Here is a 22,126-nt window from a genome sequence, read left to right as displayed (position 1 = left end):
CATTTTAGCTAAATTTGTTTAACCGAAGTTTATCAATTGAGCTGTTTCCGAGCGTTAATGGGACACTCTCTCGCTCTGGATGGTAATTATTAATTCGAGGATGATCGCGCGCACTTGATGCTCTCGCTGCAGTCGCATCAAAAAACCACTGCGAGCTGGAGCAGGCCAGTTTATAACTTATCGTGAATCACACTCGCTGCATCTGCATCGATGTATATAACACTTGTTTGTTGTGCCATGCGTGATGCATGACACAATGTAATGAAAAGCTGGACGATGGCTATGTACTACGGGTCGCTTCCGTGCGGTACTGTTTACTTCGAAACGTATTATTTATTTTGATTACAAAGTAATTCCATAATTAATTTTAAAGTTCTTGAACGAAAAAAACCACAGACTTAGCGCGCGCAACGAACATCTACGTATATAATTATCTTACATTGAAATCGGCGGAAAAAAATAAAACGAAGCGTCATTTCGAAAAATATATTTTTCGCGCATATTAAGTAAGTTACCAAACCCAATTTTCTGCGCGCTGGCAAATATCATAATTTACGCATAATACACAATCCGTGCGCGCCCGATCAGACGCACATGCACACAGGTCGAGCGCAATTACTTACACCTCGATTGATGAAAAAACAACAAAAAAAAAAAAAGAAGAAGAAGAATAAGAGAAAAAAAGTTTAAAGAGACGTCTGGGCCAACGAGCCGTCGTTGTGGTAAATCAAACACTCGCCGCGCGACACAGGTGTCTAAAGAACGTGTTTTCTCGGTATGAGCAATTACGAATTTAATGACAAAAGTTATTCGCTCGATTCGACGCTTGTTTAAACAAATTAATACGGTAGTTATATATTACGTTTCTCTGATTGTTGTTTCAGTCGTAATAATACTCGTCGTCGTAAGTTTGCCGCCGTCTCGTACTACTACTACGTGGATCGAACCATCATATTTCTAAAAACTGTTTTGATCTATCGCCAGGCGTGTGACCGATAGACGAAGACTTATTTTTTTGGGTCGCTCGTGTACATAAAAAGATAATAATCTCATCTCGTTATTGTACGTCGCATCGACATGACATTTCTGATTTCTCATTATCAGACATAAAAAAGTCCATACGTAAGGTATTACAGGGTATGTAAATATGGAAAAATTACCCGATCGCGCATTTATGCATCACTAAGTAAAACAATCGTTATAACCAGGTATTCATAATTCAAAAATTTTTGTTTCGTGTCATATATCTCGCTGTCTCGATCGCGAAGGAATGCGGTTCTGCAAAATCACGATTTACATTAGGCTCGCTCTCGATATACGTGCGAGATATATAAAATATAGACCGACTCGAGTTTAACGATCGTTCGCGTGAAACAATAATACAGCTTTTGGGTAATTACCGGCAATATAAGCCTCAAGAATATCGCGAAAAATTGCCGGCACATGTGCGCGGCATGATGCGTAATGCGCCTATATATACGTGTGTGTGCGTATGTTACGCGTAATGCACACAGCACGCATTCGTCTATATATCGCCGCGCTGGACGCGGCCAAAAAATGCACACAACATCGAGGCGCCACTTGAGTGCAGCGCATGGCGCTCCGTGTGTCTCTCTTATATAGTCGTCTAGACCGGATAACGGAGCGTGACATTCATCAAACATAAAATCGGTCATTATGCTGTATTATACACGCGCGCGCGCATATACGTACCACTATACGGCAATGTGTCAACGCCTCGTATTTTCGCGCGCTCGGCTCTCTATATGCACGCGAGTATTATAGTGTGTGGGAGTATTGCCTCTTATTTACAGCGTGCGTCAGCGCAGCGATGCCTTTTCTTTTTTTTTCTTTTTTTCTTACTTTCGGGTGCAGACGCATTCGATTATACACGTGCGCGAGCCGCGATCGAGGAATTCGCTGATTCGAAAAGTCTCGTGCAAAAATAATATATATGTAGTACGTTTCGCGCCTGGCTTCACCTGCAATTTATGACCAAAAAGAAACGAGGTGATGACGTTTTATTACATGGATACGGTATATATAGAGGCGTCGATTAGCCGAGGGTTTCGATCGGGACTGGCGTTCTAATTATATTCGGGGCTGGAGTGAAGCTAGGCTGATCAGTACATTATATCCAGTAAGGGTGATTATTTTTGCTGATGTACCCGATTATCTTTCACCCCCTTCTCTTATAGTGTGTGCAGAAACCTCTTGTCGGATTAAGGGAATTGAACGATCAGCTTGTAGTTATAATTAAATTAGCCTTGCTCCGATCTAGTACGGAGGCGGTTCCTTTTTTCGGGTCTGCTTCGCTTGTACGTGCCTAGAGTGCGCGACATGTACGATTATCTAATATTATATAGGTGAATTATCGACTCATAAACGAAGTTCTACTTGGTCGTAACTCGTTGCACGAAAATACCTAAAAAAAGGAACGATCGAAAAGGTGTAAAAGTCGACGCTACGTTTGGCAGTGTTTCAAACTTCGATCAGCGTGCAAGTTGCTAATCAATTTTTTCGATTTTTTCTCGTCTCTTCATCTTCATCTCTCTTTCCTTCTCTCTCGATTCTTTATTTTCTCTACATAAGACCGATATTCGTTTTAAAAGTCCAAAGAAGCCTTCCTGTATGTTTTTCTCTATAAGCTTGTTCTATTTAAAATTTGAAATTATAGAAGGTTTCATATTCTTAATCTCATCTTTCTCTATTTTCCTTCATCATTTGGGAGTAGAGCAGAGGATCCATGAATTAAAAATTATACGGCGCTTGATGAATGTTTTGATAGGCGTTCTGCATTTTTAATTGGTATTCGAGAAGAAACTTCTAATTTTCAATGTAATTTGAAGCATTAAACATTTACCCGCGCATGCTAACGTTACAGCAAAGAATTCGAAAAATGCTTGCATTATAATACGGTCACATATTCTGAGAGCATCTGATATTTCAAGAATGCTCGAATTTAATCTGCCTCAAAAGTTTATACAACGATTATGCGGGAAACGATACGTTACACTTTCACTGATCCAGTTTCTCGCGGGTAAGCTCGCATCAGTTTTGAAGAGAATAGAAAAATAACGCCTTTTCGTAAAAGATACCGATCTGTATAACGCCGTGTCGATGAATTTGAAATGCTTAATTAAAAAAAAAAAAAAAAGCCGCGAGAAATGTATACTCACAGCTGTTTCCTCGACACGTGCATTCGTTATTTTTCGTCACAATTATAACATTTACAGCGACGAATGAGCATAAAATCGTCCGATTAGTTCACGCATGAATTTTATTAACGAGAAAACAGTGTGATTTATAATCCGTGCCTCTGCAGCTCATTTCGAGCTTAATTTATATAGTGCAGAGCGGGTAACGATTGCACGATATAAATAACAAAAAAAAGTGTGAAAAAATTTCATCCCCGATATTTGCATACCAATACGTTAAATTTTTTCCTCGTCTCTCTTTCTCTCTTTCTGTGCCCGTGCTAAGAGAAAAAAGCAGACGGCAAAAAAGTCTTGCTGATATTACGTTGTCAAGACACGCACTGACAAGCTTGAGAAGAAGCCGCGCTTTCGCTCGCGCCAAAAGTAAGACGTTCTCGCAACTAGGGGGTCCAGCCCACGGAGCAGCAGCATCGGCATTTGCAGCGCAGAAAGAGAGAGAGAGAGAACTCGTTCGTGAAAAAATGAGGAGTAGTCTATATACCAAAGTAGTTGCGAGCTGCGAGCGTGCTTGTATCGTAATCTTCATCAACGCCATCGGGTCCGGTGCAGCTCGCATGCACACCACGCATTATGTGTGTATATTTTTTTATATAGATGTATGTTATTCGCAAACATACACACACACACACACACACACACACACACACACACACACACACACACACACACACACACACACACACACACGCATGTACACAGACACGTGCACGCGAAAGGAGAGAAAAACTGCCAAATTCCAAAAGAGGATCGGAGAGCGAGAGAGACGAGTTATACTAAATTTGTGCTATATATATAATGCTGCAACGGCAGCGACACCCGAATGAGAGAGAGAGACATAAGATGCGATTCGCACGGAGAGAGAACCTCTCTCTCGGGTGAATAAGAAGGATGAACGAAGAAATGCGCGCGTGAAAGGATCGTATACACATCTGGGCGTGTCAGGGCACACACCGAGAGCAGCAGTAACAGCAGCAGCAACACTATATCATACGACCAGAAAATACAATCTTATTCTCATATTCTATCTCTTTTCTCGCGCATGTATACATCGAGAATGATCGCGTCTCGTGCATGCCTCATGCTCGCGCCTCTGCATTTAAAAATTTTATCATTAAAAAATAACTAATTTACGTAAAAGTGATAGTTCTAAAAACGGTTCTTCTTTTTTCTTGCAGCGACGCGGGCCATGCAAGCGAGTATCAAATTTTTCGGGGAAATCCTAATATTCTCCAGCCAAGCTGAATACGATGCCAGCAGCAGCAGTCAAGTGGGAGAAGGAGGAATACCCACGGACGCTAATAGCTGACGCACAGACAAGAGCTGAGGCTGCTCCTGCCGTTGAACGCAATAGGATCAACGATATATAATGCCGATTTTTAAATTAGACGACGAGCCGCCCCACGCGAGAATTAACTGTGCTGACCCGCTTCCTCGACGCGGCCGTGGCGGTGATGGCGGCGACGGCGGCAAGAGAAAAAAGGATTTTTCGCAAAAATGCGATGCCCAAATGAATATGCGTCCCAGTGAATATACCTCGGAAAAGAATACATCATTATACACGCGGGGCCAGAGGCTCTTGTGTGCTGTACATATATAAAGCTACTCGAAGCCTGGCGACATTCTTTTGTTGCGTCGATACGTTACACAAGAGAGCTCTGCGATGGCGGCGTCGTCTCGCACAACTTGAGCCGCTGCTTCACCGCAATTTGGTACCTGAATGAGAGGAATTATATGGGCAAACATTGTGTTTCACGCCTGCATCAAGCCAATTCCAACGATCATTTCTCTATATACAACGGTTGGCTCATTTATTCTTTGCGATTTTTGCGAAAAAGCCGCAATGTACCGTTTGTAAAATCGTCGTGTCGTTCGTCATCGGTCACCGGGGCACGCAACAACAACCTTCCTCGAGTCCTTTGTACAAAAAAAAAAAAAAAAANGGCATTTTCTTCGGCTTAAAAAAAAAAAAAAAAAAAAGAAGAAGAAGAAGGCGAAGGAAAAATAATATCAACAAAAACAAAAAAAATGTCACGCGGTTTGACATATGTGCGACACATAAACGCGACGACGCACTTGGCGAATCTAAACAACAAACTGTATTATTATATGGTATATAGTATAAGCTGCTGCGGTCGCGCTTACACACACGCGTAATATCCTAAGTATGGCTTTGCCATGTAGCCGCTACTTATAGTGTACTTACGTAGTCAAAACAATGAAGAATCAAGTGTGGTATGCGCCACGAGCATACCAGCCTGGCATTTCGAGCCTGTATAGTACGGAGCTGTTTATGTTTGCAGATACGGCCATAATCCGCGAGCGCGAGCGGGGGATACATACGCGCTTCTCGCGCGTACTTTCGGAAACATTTTCCGCCCCCAGTTTTTAAATGACGCAAATTCCTCGATGTATCTTCCTTCGACACCCATTTAAAGTAACTTTTAATTCGCGCATTTTTTCAACGTATTAGCAATTAATAATGCTTATGCGTGTTTTTTGTTTGTGGGTGCATTCGTCGCGTCGTTGCATATATAGCGCAGTGTTCCAGATAACTTTCGCACGCTGTATTGCTGCTGCTGGTCCGACGCTGGGCGACGACGACGAATCTAGAATAGAACTGCATGGCACACGATCGTCGTGAACGCGGGCGCGCGCGCGGACCTTAGGGAACGTTATATGGAGCAGCAGAGACAGCAACTGCATAGCAGCCGCGCGCATGAAGACTTTCATAAATATTTTACTTTATGATGATGAGTAATGCCGGTACTAATCTGCATCGGATAGTAGGGTATATGCGTGGCCGGAGCAGCAGAGAAGAAGCTATCCTCCTCGGAGCGCAGTAAGCGGAGAGCGACATAATATTATATTAGATATATATTTTTAGCACTAAGCTGCGTGCGCGATACACTTGTCTTTTTCCGTGGGGAATTAATTTATAGCCAACATATTGAGCAGCGATGCTGTCTGTCGCAAGCTGCATTTATAATACGATCCCCCCTCGAAGAAGCTCTGCTATGTCCCAGACGACTACGACGATGGTCCATCAGTCAGCGCCTCGTATCAATTTCGGGGGGTAATTTTTAGACTATCAAAACATCTCTCTCACTGTATCTCTAGACGGGTGAACTCCCGTGGCAGTATACGAGCTGCGCGTAGAGCTTCGAAATCTCTCGTTACACATATTATACAGACACCAAGCTGGAGCACAAATTACCTCCTTCGGTGGACGTCTGTGTGTTTATATCGAGCCAACGCCGCCACCGCCACAGTGTTTACTCTTGTATCCTAATAGATATTTGATGATGATGAGGGGTAAAGACCGCAATTAGAGCGATTTTTTTCTATCTCTCTGTCTGTCCAGTTCTCATTATAAAATCCAACACCTGTTCGCTCGCTATTAGCTCGGTAAGCAAACGCAACGAAGGTATAAACATACAAGTTAAACTCGACTGTCAAAGTATATCTTGTATATGCAGCGCATATAGTGGTATAAGGTGTTGTTACCTCAAGTCCCAAACCACAGAGATTTTTTCGATGCCGTCGTTCGCTGCCTTTCTCTACTTCGCTCGGGGTATACGGCACTACCTGGATGACAGTATAAAAACAACGAGAACAACGAAATTGTAACATGCAGCAGCAGCAGTAAACCCCGCGTACGCCCGCAGAATCATCGTAACTCTATGGAGGAGTATCGTCGTCGCTGCACACGTGCCACCACCTGGTTGGCAATTAGCTCTCTTGTATATGCGAACACGCGACTGCTCTACAGGCAGCTGTCACCTACCTCTCTACGTGTGCATTATATTATATCTCTGCATGTGTGTGTGTGTATGCATAAGCGCACGCACGGAAGAATATCAGGAGAGCCCGCAGGATAAACGACGAAATCGACTGTACATTATATAATATATATTGTAATTATCGAGGCTGCACCGATGTGTTTTTCACCCGCGCGCGCTTGCAGGCTCGAGCAAACCAGGAGCAGCGCACCTGTGTGCATGTGTATATATAAAGTCACGTGCCGACGTGCGTACACCCTTTTAACCATTGCCTCGCTCGTAATGAGACGGCGCAATCTTTTTACCTTTTTTTTGTAATTCTCTGCTTTAACGCGCGCCCGCGCGCGAGAAGGAGGAAGGACAATTTGATTTCATCTTACACAGTATGGGCCCTCTCGGATTCTCCTTGTGTCGGTTGTAATTTATGGGCGCGCTAACCGAGAGCACGAGAATATATATTTTATACGCGGATGATCTTTTTTCAAATTCAGAGGAAGCGATGGTAGAGACGGAAGAATTATACATTTTTTTCCAGATAGGCCTCGCGTTACGTAATGCCTGACATGCCTTTTTATCTAATCGTTTTACCCGAAGTTACTTAACGTGTATAATACATGAGCGGACAGAAAAACTATATTAGCCGTTGCAGAATATCACGTGATCACAAAAGCAAATATACCATGGACGAGCGAGTTTTGTAATTGTATTGTCGAAAGCGGAGGAATAGTTTCAAAAAATTTCTAAGGCTCGGGTGACGTGCGACAATAATATTATAATAATATTATACAATGGAAAGCGGTTTATCTCGCGACCGGCTGGCGACAATCGAGCATTCGATAATGGATGTCAAATTTTGGAAGATCCAAGGATTTAATGTAGCGAAGAAAAAGATGAATTTTAGCTCATACATTTTTAACGCACTGAACGTGAACAACTTATTGTAGGATTTCAGGCGATAAAATGATCTGGACATTGTTCAAACAATTTTTTTAGAAACGAATCATCAAAATTACATTAGAAAAATTGTCCATGTACGGTTCTTCTGCGTAGTGGTACCAATCTAGAAACTGAATGAGTGGTACCAAACTGAAAACTGTAAATGAATGAGTAGTAAACTGAAAACTGGAACTGAATAAATGGTACCGAACTGAAAACTGGAATTAAACTGAAGTGAATTTAACATGAAAAATAAATTAAAAAATAGTTTCAGATTCAGTAAACTATAACGAATCCTACACCGTTTACTTTTTCGTAGAAATTGGTTGAAATATTATGTAAACTATTTGAAGTCCCATATGATTCCAATATAAAATGTGAAACCTCAAATATCTTTTTATTGAATTCATCATAGTCACCTGAAAATTATTTTTGAATTTTTGTCGTGCTAAATTCGCATGACATTTGAATTTAGATATAATTTTTTCCAGTTAGATATCGCTGTGCGCCGTTTTCTCGTGGACTAAATGCACCTGATCAAAAGGCGAACGTAGCAATTAATTTTTGTGAGGAAATTGGTTTGGATCCCAGAGTAAAGGTCAACCTGATTTTATAATTTAGTAAAAAATACTTCAAATTTCACGGAAAAATATATTTTTTAAATAATCACCTTTTCATTCTCATAGCAAAATTCATGAATGGGTTCATTGATTTGAAAAATAAAAAATTTTTTTACATTTGAAATAGCATAAACATCAACTGATCATCGGCACATCTGAAAATCCCCGTTGATCCTTTGCCGAGCTACACGCACGGATCTCGTGATACGTTTCTTGAAAAAAAAAGATCCACGCACGCATGCACTGGGCACCATCTTACACGTATCCTGGCCACAGGTTTCTTTTCCTTTCGCTCGCTTATGCCCATCTCTCTTTTTCGCTCTTTCTTTGCTTTCGTACGTATAAAAATATATATATGCGTGCCTTTATGACGCCGATGAGGCAGGTGAACGAGCCCTGCCTCGACTTCTCGAACGACGCAAGCAACGCTTCTTTTACTTTTAATGCGTCTGCAGCAGCAGCGCTGCAACGACTTCGAAAAAGTTGGCCACAGCTTTATAGAAGCGCGAAGATTTCTCGTAATATATGCCATATAGCAACGTATGGGGGCTATATAATATATCGAGAGAGCTGCTGCTGTCTCCGTAACTTTCAATGTTGGATTTTTAATCTTACTTTTTCTTTTAATCTAAAGTAAATTTTAGAAATTTGAGATGTATTTGAAAAAAAAGGAAGATTGTCCCGCGTAAACAAAAAAAAGAGAAAAAACGAAGTTACCGCGGGAAGATTGTGGAGAAAAAATGTTTGATTTGAATTAACATAATGTCATAGTTTTCGTTGTGACCTACAAACTACGTCAGATCTTTCGTAATTTTTATATTTTTTTAAGAGTTTATACATTATATTACATTATAAGGATCCAAGATTTATCTATGTTGGCATATGAAACTTTTTCAAATCTAGTTGCTTGTCTTTTATGTTCGATTTCGGTTTTGAAATCTCTCGGATTCTTATATAGATATAATAATCAATTCAATTTCATGTTAGGTACCCACCGTATGACTTTTCGTCTGTTGTTAGGATGGAGCCTGTCGGCCATCTCTGGGTCAATTTCTTTCAATCTGTTGTGTAACTCCTCGTTGGAGGTCTCCTCGATGCGACGAATTTTCAAGGGCGAAAAGTCGCCCTCGCTATCGGACTCGCTCGTCTTCGGATCGTCGATCAAGATTTTCCAAAGCAGCGACTCGATGTAGTAATTCGTGCCGCCGACGATGATCGGCATGATCTCTTTGTTGATTAAATTTTGCATCTGATCGATTTTGCGCGAGTAAACGCTTGGTGAAGGAAAAAATCATTATAAGCATATATACGGGCTAATTCATGGCGAATTCCGATCGGTACAATGTGTAACGAATAATACTAATCCGAGCATTGTTGAGCCGAGCTTTACACGAAGGTCATGAATGTAATATGAAAGGATACGATCGGCAGGGCTTGATTTCTAAAATTCACCACTGTGTACTCGTTGAGCGGATCAACGACGTCGAGCATGTGATGCTTCGCTTGCAACTGCTCCTCCTGGGTCACTTTCGCCGATGTGATGTCGAGACCCTTGTAAACCTGGAAAAAAACGCGAGGCGACGATCAATTATATTATTAAATCTCTCGAATCGATTTTCGATGCCGTATAATATATAAAGAGATTTAAAAAGGTGATCTGCAATCGAGGCCACACCAGGCTACTCTTTACCAACGAAACGCTTATATATGTACGAATTTTTGGGGAATCAATGGGGCATGGCACACGCAGGACTTAGGGGTATTGATTTTTTTTTTCTCTCTTCAAGGAAAAAAAGAAGAAGAAGAGAAACGAACAAGACATAGCGTGTGAAAGTGCGACAATTATTTCCTCATTTAAATATCATCGCAGCAAATTAATGGCTCACACACAGTGAGAGAGAGAGAGAGATACAATTTTTACAATAAGCTCCAATATCGTAGACACAATAGACCGCATGTGGGTAGGAAAAAAAGGCAGCAGCAGCCCTCGGTCAGATGTCCCAATGGCAATGGTGGTTTTCGGGCATTATTATGTATAGGGTCGACGCGGCTCAAAATCAATGTGCCGATTGACAGCGACAGTTATAGTTGCGCACACTTGGCGCGCTCATACACACATCGTTTCCATGAGTTACCATTAGATTCAAACAGTCGCACGCCCGTCTGTTTAAGCGAGTGCACGCGCTGCTCACGTATGACTACGTATATACACGTACTATATGTACGCGGGACACACAATAATCGTCAAGCCGCGCGCTACATTACGACATTTATATTATTATATATAAAATGTAGTACAGCACTCTTATGTGCACGCACGCGCCCAAGGAAACTGCAAGCCCGCATATTATTACACAGCACGGCGTCGTCGCAGCGACAGCGGCGTTTTAATACATATATATCGCACACAATGTACCTCTAGCACCTTAATACAGCAGAAGCAGCAGCAGCGCATATTACACACGCGACCGATGTCAGTGGCTTTTCCCACATTGTTGTCGTCGTCGTCGTCGAGGCAGCTAAGCAGCAGCAGCGGCGACACATCTTCTTCGTTTTTTTTTTATATTCGCGCGCGCGCGCCGTTTGAGCCATGGCTACATAAATATCCTGCTAATGAGCTGAGTATTATATACTTTCAACGTGCTGTATGACAACTGCACACCTTTTTTTCCTTGTATAGCAGCAGCAGCAGCGCGCAACAAGACAGAAGGCGCCGCCGCCGTCGCTGCCGCGCGCGTTTGTCGCATCTATATTATAAAGAGAGACAATTTAATTTGCGAAAATGTGTGCGTACTTTAACGCGAGCTTTGGAGTATCGAGCGAAATGACGGCTCGAGGCTCTACTCGAGTTACTATACATTAAGTTACCGCACGTGGATCACCCATATATTCGTTTATCCATATAATACGATGATTTCTCTATTTTTATGTAAATTACAAGAATCTGTATAGTGGCTATTATATTTGGCACACAGACTCGAGAGCGGTCGAAGAGCCGATAATTGGAAATGTATACGACTATCGTAGTCTTTTTAATTCTGCAATTCGAAAAGTGGCCGTTTCGACACATTCAGATATTTGCGCTGTATAGCTGTCGTATTTAAATACGAGCCACCGCTGAGGCGCTGCTCTTCATGCTGATCCTGGCTCCGTTATTTTATAAGGAGAACCGTCCGTCTGTCTTTTATTTTTTCTCTCTCTCTCTCTCGAGGAGGTATAAGAGATTATGTACGCACGAGTAGAGCGAGAGTGCCGCGCGCGTGTAAAAAAATAAAGCACACATACGTCTTTTGGCGCGGTGCGGTGGTATACGGGGCAAGCACGCGATCTTGGAATTGAGAAAAGAGAGAAATATTAATCACGTGTTTAGAGTCTAGAGCTAGTGTAGAGCTGTATCATATTGTCTCGGGCCCGGGCGCACATATTTTTCCTTCGCGCCATTTTTCTACCTCGACTTTCGAGTATACATCGAGGCTTTTCCAAGAAGCTTTCGTCATGACTTGGAGCGCCATCCGAGGATATTCAAAGATTTGCGATCTATTATATCAGTCCCTGCTATATGTATAAATGACGAACGAGATTAAGGTCGCGTAGCTTCGTGAATTATGTAATTATATGTGTTCAATAAAATTGTGTGAAATAAATTTTGTAACGGTTGGAATTTCTACACGAGCCTGTAACGCCAAAAATTGTTAAAAAAAGAAAGGCTTTAAAAAGTTCAATCCGCCAATCGAATTACGATAATCATTTCAATCTAACTTTTTCTTCTTCTTTATGACTTTATTAGAAATCTTACAAATTCTTAGCAATAGACATGAATGTGTTAGGATAAAAAAAGACGTTAGGCAAATCCAATATAATTACCAATTCAAATGAGGATCAACGAATCACGTGATCTAACATCTAATATCTTAAATATCGACCAATGTATCGTCGTTCACGTGATCAGCGGGTGATGGACAAATGAGCTACAAAATTTGTAAATTAATTCCTTCCTCTCGGGCTATGACAATTTTGAAAAATTGTATATTTATATATCCTAACGGTGTTTCCTGAACATTTCTACCCACCAGTAGCAAACACACACGTGCACATATAGCAATGCGTATAGCAGCACCGCATCGTTGAAAAAATCAATGGATGTTTAGAAATATATATATATGAGAGGGGCCCGAGGAACTGTAATACCTTATACACGAGCTGCTTCCTTCTCTCTCGCTCTCGGAAGAAGCAGCTCTCGAAGCTGCTCGAGCCCTGGCGAATAATAATAATTTTTTTCTTCTTTCAAAGGTGTTTAACCCCTGTTATTGTCGCACAAGGTAGTGGAGCGCTAAGGCCCATAACTAAGCCGCGTAAAAAGAAAAATTCGCTCGTGCGGAAGAAACGGGAAGGAAAATAGAATAGCGTGCTCGTCGTCGGGCCTATATAGTCCCTAGTTACTATACCAGTAGGGGACTGCGAGAATGTGTGCGTGTGTAAAGAATTTACGTGACGGAGATGCGTTCGCCTACCTGTGCGCGCCTTTACCAAGGCGACATTCCTATGTAACGTATAGATGTGTACGTGAGTATACGTATACGTAGCGTCTGCAGGTGAGTCGACTTCTTACGTATATAGATTTTTACGTGTGTGTGTGTGTGTGTGTGCTACGCTGAGCGTTTCTTTTGATGCAGCAGCTGCCTTGGCTCGAGCTCCTGTACCACCCGGATTTTCAACGAAAAATTCGCCTCTCTTCTTCTGGACCACACCGTTATTGTCTCCCTACATACACTGTATGTATACCATGTATGTGTGTGTGTGTATACCGAAGGAACCTCGGAAGTGCTATATAATGCCTATTATACCGTGGCAAATACAATGGAAACCCGAATTATGCATAATATGAGCTGTAGGCTCCGACTGTGACTCAAGTCTTCTCTTACTTTTGGAAATATATGTATCGACACGACATTGTCCAACGAAAAAGAAGGAAAAAAAACAATGGCAAAAATCGATTTCAATAATCTTGTGAGGATCATAATTTTTGACCGGTACGCGTATAGATGTGTGTGGGTACTTTGGGGCCTGTAAAATTTCCATCGCTTGGGATATCGATAGCTACCATTTGTTTTTACGATCGCAACGATTTTTTTCCTCATTAAAACGAATATAAATGAGTTCTCGCGCTTAGAAATCGAGATTGTCTTGTGTGCTCATTTGAAATTTGAAAGGAGCAGCGAGTGGATCAGTTTCTTCTTTTTTTATAGCCATCAAGATTGATTGAACGAACAAGGTGGCGATATTCCCTTATCGTGTAAAGTAAAGCAACGTAATGTCGATAAGATAATTTTACGGTTGCGATCGAAATAAACGTTTGAGGTAACACCTCCATGGGAATAGATATAAAGCTGCATCTAATCTAATCATCCTCAAACGTTCATCTATTGAGGAAGCTTACATAATCGCGCGTAATATTAGATAATTGTATCATCGAGCCATACATAATTTCCCACACACGCGGGGACAGAAAATTTCGGAGGCGCCTCGCGTGTAATATTTGAACAAGATGTTTGCAATAGCTTTGCGCACGGGCCTGATCAAAGAGCGCGGAAGAAAAAGTAAAAAAAAAAAGAGGATCGATTCTTCGACTCAATTTCATTCTATTCTCGATGACAACGATCTTCCCCGTGTCCGAACTATGTGTGTATAATAACGTATTGGCGCCAATAAATTCCGGCAAATATGTGTTGCGGACTCTCTCTAGCGCGCGCGAACTCCTCTACTACGCACAAAGTCTGCAAAAGAGACGCACGCACGCGGCTTACACGCATACTAAGAAGCAGCGGCAGCACAGCAACATCGGCTTGCGGCCGGGGCATAGAGGAAGAGAGAGAGAGAGAGAGAGACGCGCCGTTGGCTCGCGTACATTACTATCGCAGCTCCTTAATCAGAATACTTTCATTTCGCGTGCTATAGGCATCCAATATATATAGATGCGTGTGTATACGCGTACATACGTACATACATAAAAAGGACATGCGAGTACTACTGGGAGCGAGTATGCGCGCGCTCGCGCCGCGACGATGACAACACATTCCAGGCCATAGCGCGCGCGCGCGCGAGGATACATCTCTCACTATACGCTATACTCGTGCTGCCGCGAGCCGCTGCAGATGAAAACAGGTTTTAAAGCCTGTGTGTGTGTGTGCACGCGTGTTATGCCGCATGTACAGGCCCGCCTGTACACGTACGCTATACGCGCAAATTTTTAAGATGTGTGCTGCAGCAGCAGCGTAAGTGTATAACATACACGTATAGGTATGTACGTACGTATGTATGACGCCTTTTGCAAAAGCACACACACACGCGCGAGCACGCGTACATCTATATACGCGCGCCGGGGCAAGTACAGTCGCTTACAAATATCTGCCGTGTACATGTGCGCGACAGAGAGAAAGAGAGAGACTACGAGAAAGAAGGAAATGGCAGAGTCTCTCTTACGCACATATATGTATATATACAGTGGCAGCAAGCGAGCCATGAACTGCAGACTTGAATGACTAAAAGTCATTCTCCACTTCATTCAGCGGTAGTATGGCCAAGGCATTATATGCAGTCTGGCATCGGTCGAGCTTTCCTCTCTCTCTCACTCTCTTTCTCGAGTCTTGACGACGACACTGGCTCTTGGCAATTCGATATGTATATGCGTGCCTGCACACTGTACGACGTATGCTTTTGCTGCTGCTGCAGCATGGATATATCGTCGTCGACGACGACGCGAACGACTCATGATGTACATATATATAAGAATCGGAGCTGCTGCTACTACTCAGCTATACCCGCACGTGTGTGCATTATAATGCCGATACGTGCGTTACGTACTCCGTGTATGTATACCGGCGTACATTTAAACGATAGCGTGTAGTACGAGGCACTCGTCGCCATCGACCGTCGTCGTCACGGTCTTGTGCGTTTTGTTGATCGTCTGATTATAATCGTACAAGATTGCACGGGGGGGCCTATGTATGTGTATTACAATACGTTATATTTATAGCGTGCCTCGCGAGAGATTGGAGAGCGCTTTTTAAATAATAATTTTGATTCGGTTGAACGAATTGTCGCGCGCGTGGATCGCAACGACCACCTCGCTCTCTCATCGTGTACATCATTGTACGCCCTCCCCCTTGATTCAAGACCCAAGATTCTACAAGTAGAAAATTATTTTTTCGTAAATGTATTAATATAATGTACATCGATATGTGTTTTTTTGTAAGCTGCTTTGGAGTATCTAACGCTGTAGTATGCACCGATACATATCATACACACTTAATACTCGTCGAAGGGGGAGACAAAATTCTTGCGCGCGATCGTCTCTTGTCGGCTCCCGGCCATATTATCTATGCGCGCGCGAGCGAGCGAGTGTGTGTATCTCTTATGAAAATACCTCGGGCTGGCTTCGTAAAAGATTGTCCCGGAGACGGAGAAAACCGATCTTCGTCTTCTCTATATTTAAAAATAACATGCCCCGAAACTTGGATAAATGTCATCGTGACATTTGCCTTTAGCGATAGCGATACCAACTGATAATTTTGCCTCTCTCAAAAACCTCGAGCGACTGTACACGTTTGATGTTTGATCATTGAAATGTATATTATTTGACAGATCCAAGTACGTAAGGTCGAGTCTCAAGAGCGTTGTAGTTATGAGTCCCTTGCGCAATAGTATTAAGGCTTGAACGTTTATAGGACTACAGAATAGAAGTATGTGTATGTGTGTGTGTGTGTGTGTGTGTGCATATAATACGCACTGGCGAATATAAATATATGTCTAAAGCGGAATGTTGAAGACATCAAACGCGGACCGGATGTGGGTCACTCTGTCCCGTGAAAAGCTCAAAGAAAATCACGAATGGCAGACGCGCTGCTGTTGCTGCTGCTGCAACTATAGGGCCATTATTTACCAAATGGAAGTTTATATGTAGATTTTCGAAGCCCCACACACATACACACACACAGTCGTTCGAAATTATTTGTATGGAATTAAAACTTGCTTTGGATCTGTACGTTATGGTAGAGAAGCGCGCCTTTTTTCTTGTCAGACCTTGTTGGTGTTCACGTGATCGGAGAATGGCTCTCTCTCTCTCTCAATTTTTATACAGCTGCGATCGCCGAAAGATCTTTGACATTAACGACAATAAAAAAAAAGGAAAAAAAAATCCTTAGAAATCTATTTGAGTGAATATATAAGTTACAAAGATCGAAAGCTTTTGATTACGTTTGTATAAAAATTTATACTGTCGAATCCTATTTATATAAGAAGCCTTACGCCTTGAAATTTAAAAATTAGAAAACTTCATTATAAGGAACAACGACGTCAACCGAGTCCACTTTTTACTAATTCAAACGTAACTTTCAACATTACCTGACATATATATATCTTGACTTTGAGAATCGGTAGGCATCGTAAAAGCTATAATGTAAAAATCTTGTACTGAAACGCTTAGAATTACGAGTATTTTTCATTCAATGACTTGTGTCGCCGACGAAAAAAAAATGAATACAGCAAAAACTATAAAAAATAATATTACATCCGATCGCATTCGCGACGATTGACTATTCATTCATCCATTCGAGCAATAGCAGCGGCAATGTCGGAGTAAAAAAATGCGCAAGGGAAACATCAGCGGAAGCGAATGATATAACGAAAGTACAAGTGCACGCAGTCTGCAAGGAAAAAGGCGTAAACACATCTTCGCGCGTTCTTTAAATGAGTATGTGTATGTGTGCGTCAAACTACGCGTGTATTTACAGAAATGCGCAAGCAAGCACACATGCGCGAGCGCATCTTTAAAAAAATCACGTCCTTGTCTTTGATACTTGAATCTAAAGGAAGTTGTACATCGGACACTTCTATTTGGAATGATGCCTGTATGTATATATACGGTGGATACAAAATTGTTTCGAGTTTAGGGTATTTATGTTACAAAACTTGTTTGTCACTTGGAGCATCCCTCGATGTTTTAATATTAGTGGAGTTTTGATGTATATAGGATACAGGTGCAGGAATATGGTATAATAAAGAGGAAACATCTTTGACAAGACATGTTCATATAATGTTTTTTATTAATCTTGAAGAGAACGCAGCTGCGTTTATAATCTATCAGTTACTCACACTTCCAGATGTATTAAAAAGCAACGAATTTTAGGATTTTTCCATTCTAGTAGTTCGAAACTGTACAGAAAATGTCAATTTTCCGGCTAAAGTCTGTGGCAGTCCTGGTATTTTACAGCCTTGCTCACAAATTAAACAAGATCTGGAACTTTTCTATTTTTCTCGACCTAGGGCAGTATCGTTCTATTTATATTTATAGTATTATGAAGGGTGAATCTAAATAATATTACACATGATTTACAAAAAAGACATCATTGTTTCTTTATTCAATGAAATTTTCAATCTTCAGTGAAGTTCTTCCATTGCAGAAAACAACTGTCATTTCTTCTTTATCAATGTGTAAAGTCAATTGCGTGATCATCCATATATGTATTATCCTCATGTACACTTTGACGTGTGTTGGCAAAATAAATCACATAAAATGAGTATTACGTGAAAAATTACACGTTTGATCTTCTTTGCAATTATTCCAAGCTATGATCCTTTCTGTTAATAGTCTCATGATCGGCCTTTTTCCTCGGATGTTCGTTCTTGGAAGGAAAAAAGTCGCAGTCGCAGCAGTTTTGCTTCTTCGCCGCAGCGTTGATACATGTGCGAAACCAGAGAAAGAAACGTATGGGAGCGAATCACACAGCTCCGTCGTGCGCTCACAGTGATGCGTAGGTACTCGATGCCTATTAAAGAAAAAAATATTTTTATGAGTAATCTGTTACAAGTCCTAATTATGCATGCTTAAAATATCAGCTTAATTGACATTCGAATATAAATTATCCTCGTCGGCTATGCGAAATTATTTTCCATCTATAAACTGATCGTCGTACGATATAATATTAGATGCATTCGATTCAAGAAATTGTCCTCCTTCTCCGAGAGCAAGGCAACCCGCTGCTGATGCTGCTGCTATAAGGTTATATAAATTCGACGCGAAACATTTTATATGCGTACAATCGGAGCTGGCGATCAAAAAATTCACCTGTCTCATGGTCACACAAGGCGCGCTCGAACACACACACACGCACACATACACACACATTCAATATACAGGTACAGGCATACTGTACAGACACAAACTGCGCCCGCGCGCGCGTGCATAGTCGCGGGCACCGGCTTGATTATGGTGCCGTATACATACAAACGCAGACAGGCCGAAAGAAGGGAAGAAGAAGATGCTAAGAAGCGCGCGTGCGACCTTGACATTAAGAAATCCCGTGTGTACGTGTGAATGTGTTGTGCGTATAGCTGTATGCGTGTGTGCACACCGCACACTGTACATTAGACGAGCTAACGTACACTGTTATATGTACGCGCGCGCGTGTGTGTCTCAGCTCTGGTGCGAATGTGTGGGTATACACATTTTATACATACATATAACGTACAGACTAGCATTTCTGTCTCTCTCTCTCTCTCTCTCTCTGTCTCTCTTATTCTCTCTTCGTTTGGAATATCAGAATCCTCCACGACCGGTTTTTGATTTCTGATACTCGCAGCAGCAGCGGCACACACGCGTGGAACAGAACGAGCGATCTTCCGACACGAGGAGACGCGGAGCACAGAGGCATTGAGAGGCGCGCGCAGCAGGACGAAGCATCAAACTATACTGCTATATATATACTCTCTCGCCGAACCGGCGTGCACCGGTATTATTTTATAATAATGCGTAGCGTGTATACCTATACCGAAGCTGTGCTTATAGTTTGTCTGCGCTTATATGGACGATCTCGACTCGCCGCGGAAGAATTTAGCACGCGCGCAAATAGTCTGGCATTCGGTCAAAAAGAATGGCAGTTATAACTTGTAATTGAATGATTTTCTTCAAATCTCGCGTATTAAAAGAGCAATTGATTGCCCTCAAATTGATCGATCGAAGATTTCTGACCGCAAGAGAGAAAGAGAGAGAGCTCGATCGGGGCCCTTTTTCTGACATAAATTACCATGATCTCTTGCTTATATTTATACGCGCTAGTGAGGGATTCATTTTCTGCATTTTTGTTGCCTGCGATCGGGCTATAAATGCCACAATATTTTATTCGAGCGTTAATCTTGTCCTTTTTAGAGATAAAAGTGTTGGCAGACGAGGAAGGGAGAGAAGGAGATAAAATAAAAAAAGCTGTGACCGATTCGATACATCGTTTCCGAGACTTTTTATCGAAGTGTACTGTAAGAAATATACAGGCGCGTGAAATGCGAAGGTGAATAAATACTCCCGAGAGCCGAAGTTGATCGAAAGCGAGTTTCGTAAGAAAGAAGAGCAAAACTGCGAGAATCGAGAGCGCTCGTAATTTTTAAATCCTACAAAATGTATATAATTAATAGGCATTTCAATGTATCGGCTGATACGAAATTTTTCTGAATGAAAGTTTTTCATTGTATTTCGCGATTATATAGCCAATTTGGACATTTATAGAATGCCAAGGAGTATCGACACGCGAGATTGGAACGTATAACAATTTTTACGTCAAAAAAAGAAAAAGAAAAAAGTATATTGTAAGGATTCCACACACAGTGTGTAAATGGTGACCAGAAGTTTGTGTGTACAGCTGCGGGGCAACCGTGCCGGCAAAAGCAATACACAAGACAACAAGCGCCCGCGTCGTCGTCGTGTTATCGCTGACACAAAGAGACAACCCGAGTTGTTATTCGATTCGTATATATCTACTCGTGTGCGTATCGTAAAGGAAAAACGCGTGTAAAAATTGGAGCTTTGTATACACAATGGCCGCGCCTGTTGCTGCTACAGTAGAGTGAAAAACGATCAAAAACAAAACTGTTCATCAATTTTTTTTCTTCTTTTCTTTGTGTTCGCAAAAGCTAATTACTCCGGTGTTGAACTATACACACGTGTGGCGCTCGACTTTCGTTATTACATATGCTCATTTTAATACAACACATATATAATTCGTACATCATCGCGTGTGCCCTTGTCTTGACTCGCGCGGTCGTTGTGCCGTATTGCCACATTCGTAGAGTTGAAACTTTTATGGCGCAAAGTTTCGAACCCCACGACGAATGTTAATAAAAAAATCTGCACATTTAGCGTATAACGTTTATATAGACGCGACGATTGAAAAAAGGAGCCTTAAAAAATTCGCTATACACATGTATATAATATGTGTGTTGGGCCCATGGAGTGGTGGAGTGTATAAACGCGCGGGAATTTCCGAGAAATTCACGCGATCCGCCACGCGCGTTCCATTCAGCGATATTTGATTGTACGCGCGCAGTCGCGTGGGAAAGTTGAAATTTATAAGCAAGGGACGAATGAAAAACTGTGCAAATCGGATAATACGCGCGACGCACACTTGCCGATCGACTGGATCGATCCGTTTCCTCTTTTTTCACCCCTCGCCTCGTCTCTTTTCCTTTTCTCTTTAATAATTAATTTTTGAGGCCCTCGATATACGATTCGAATTTCGAAGCCCACTGTGGGGCCTATTAATAAACGTATTCGCCAACGCGGGAGATGAGTACGGTAATATACCCAGGCATTCTTGGAAATTTTTGTCTTAGATCCTGAATATAATTTTTGGATCGAAACCTCCGCTGAGTAACGAAGTTGCAAGTAATTTATGAGGGATTTTAAATTGCATCCAAGAATCGTGCTCGATCGGTTAGACAAGTGTCAATGCTCAGATTAGAATGCCAAGATGATTTCTCGGAAACAATGTAACCTAGAAAAGTGTGAAATTTTGTGTTTGCGGTAAAATTGAAAGTGTCAATAAATTAAGCTGAGTCCATATAAGAGAAACCCAATAACGTAACTTGCATCGGAGCGTAATCTAATTTCATTTATAAAAATTATAAAGGTCAATGCTCATAATTTTAAATCAAAAGTTATTGCACATTGTATTATAAGATATGCTATGACGAGACGGCGCATATATATCTTATAAAAGCTTGCGGTCGACAAAAAATTGCTGCCAGATACCACTTTGTTTCGTTTTATCACCGGATGGAATACATTACGTAAGCTCGATTATATTTGCGTATAATAAGTAATGATTAGTCATGGATAAGCTTAAAGAAATAATATACTCGGAAATTAGGTCAAACACGTGCCATATCTCATTTGTTTCTACTGAAAATGACAGGATACATGGTAGACGATAGAAAAATCAACAGTTTTGAATTATTCAATACTGAAATTATTAATATGAAGAAATTAAAAAGTAAAAAAAAATTAAAACTTGCGTCGAAAAATGTTATCACGTGGATGAACGATAGTGAGAGGGAAAAAAATTCCACTCCAGAGCGCCAGAAGCGCCGAGACTATATTAAAACGCTCGAAGATCTGGAGCGGCGATGTAACTTTATCGTAAATCTGAAATTGTGTAACGTAAAATTTCATTGAATTTTACTTCTGATTTTCCACGTTTTCAATAATTAAGTACAGATGATTTAAAAAATTCTACAGAGTACAGTATGT

At 41.4% G+C, this 22,126-nt stretch overlaps 1 protein-coding gene across 1 annotated transcript in view; it reads right to left on the bottom strand.

Moving 5' to 3' along the window:
- LOC106657724 (tRNA dimethylallyltransferase) overlaps window positions 1–22,126 on the bottom strand; it is an 84,121-nt gene that overhangs the window by 53,804 nt on the left and 8,191 nt on the right. Inside the window, exons 2-3 of the mRNA XM_014379384.2 lie at window positions 9,976–10,113; window positions 9,549–9,802 (exon numbers count right to left, since the gene is read on the bottom strand). Coding sequence (XP_014234870.1) covers window positions 9,549–9,802; window positions 9,976–10,113 — 392 coding nt within the window. The remainder of the gene's footprint in view (window positions 1–9,548; window positions 9,803–9,975; window positions 10,114–22,126) is intronic.

The sequence above is a fragment of the Trichogramma pretiosum genome, unplaced genomic scaffold, assembly GCF_000599845.2.
Source record: "Trichogramma pretiosum strain Unisexual culture from Peru unplaced genomic scaffold, Tpre_2.0 scaffold79, whole genome shotgun sequence".
NCBI classification, from domain to species: domain Eukaryota; kingdom Metazoa; phylum Arthropoda; class Insecta; order Hymenoptera; family Trichogrammatidae; genus Trichogramma; species Trichogramma pretiosum.
This window is presented reverse-complemented; position numbering and strand designations above follow the sequence as displayed.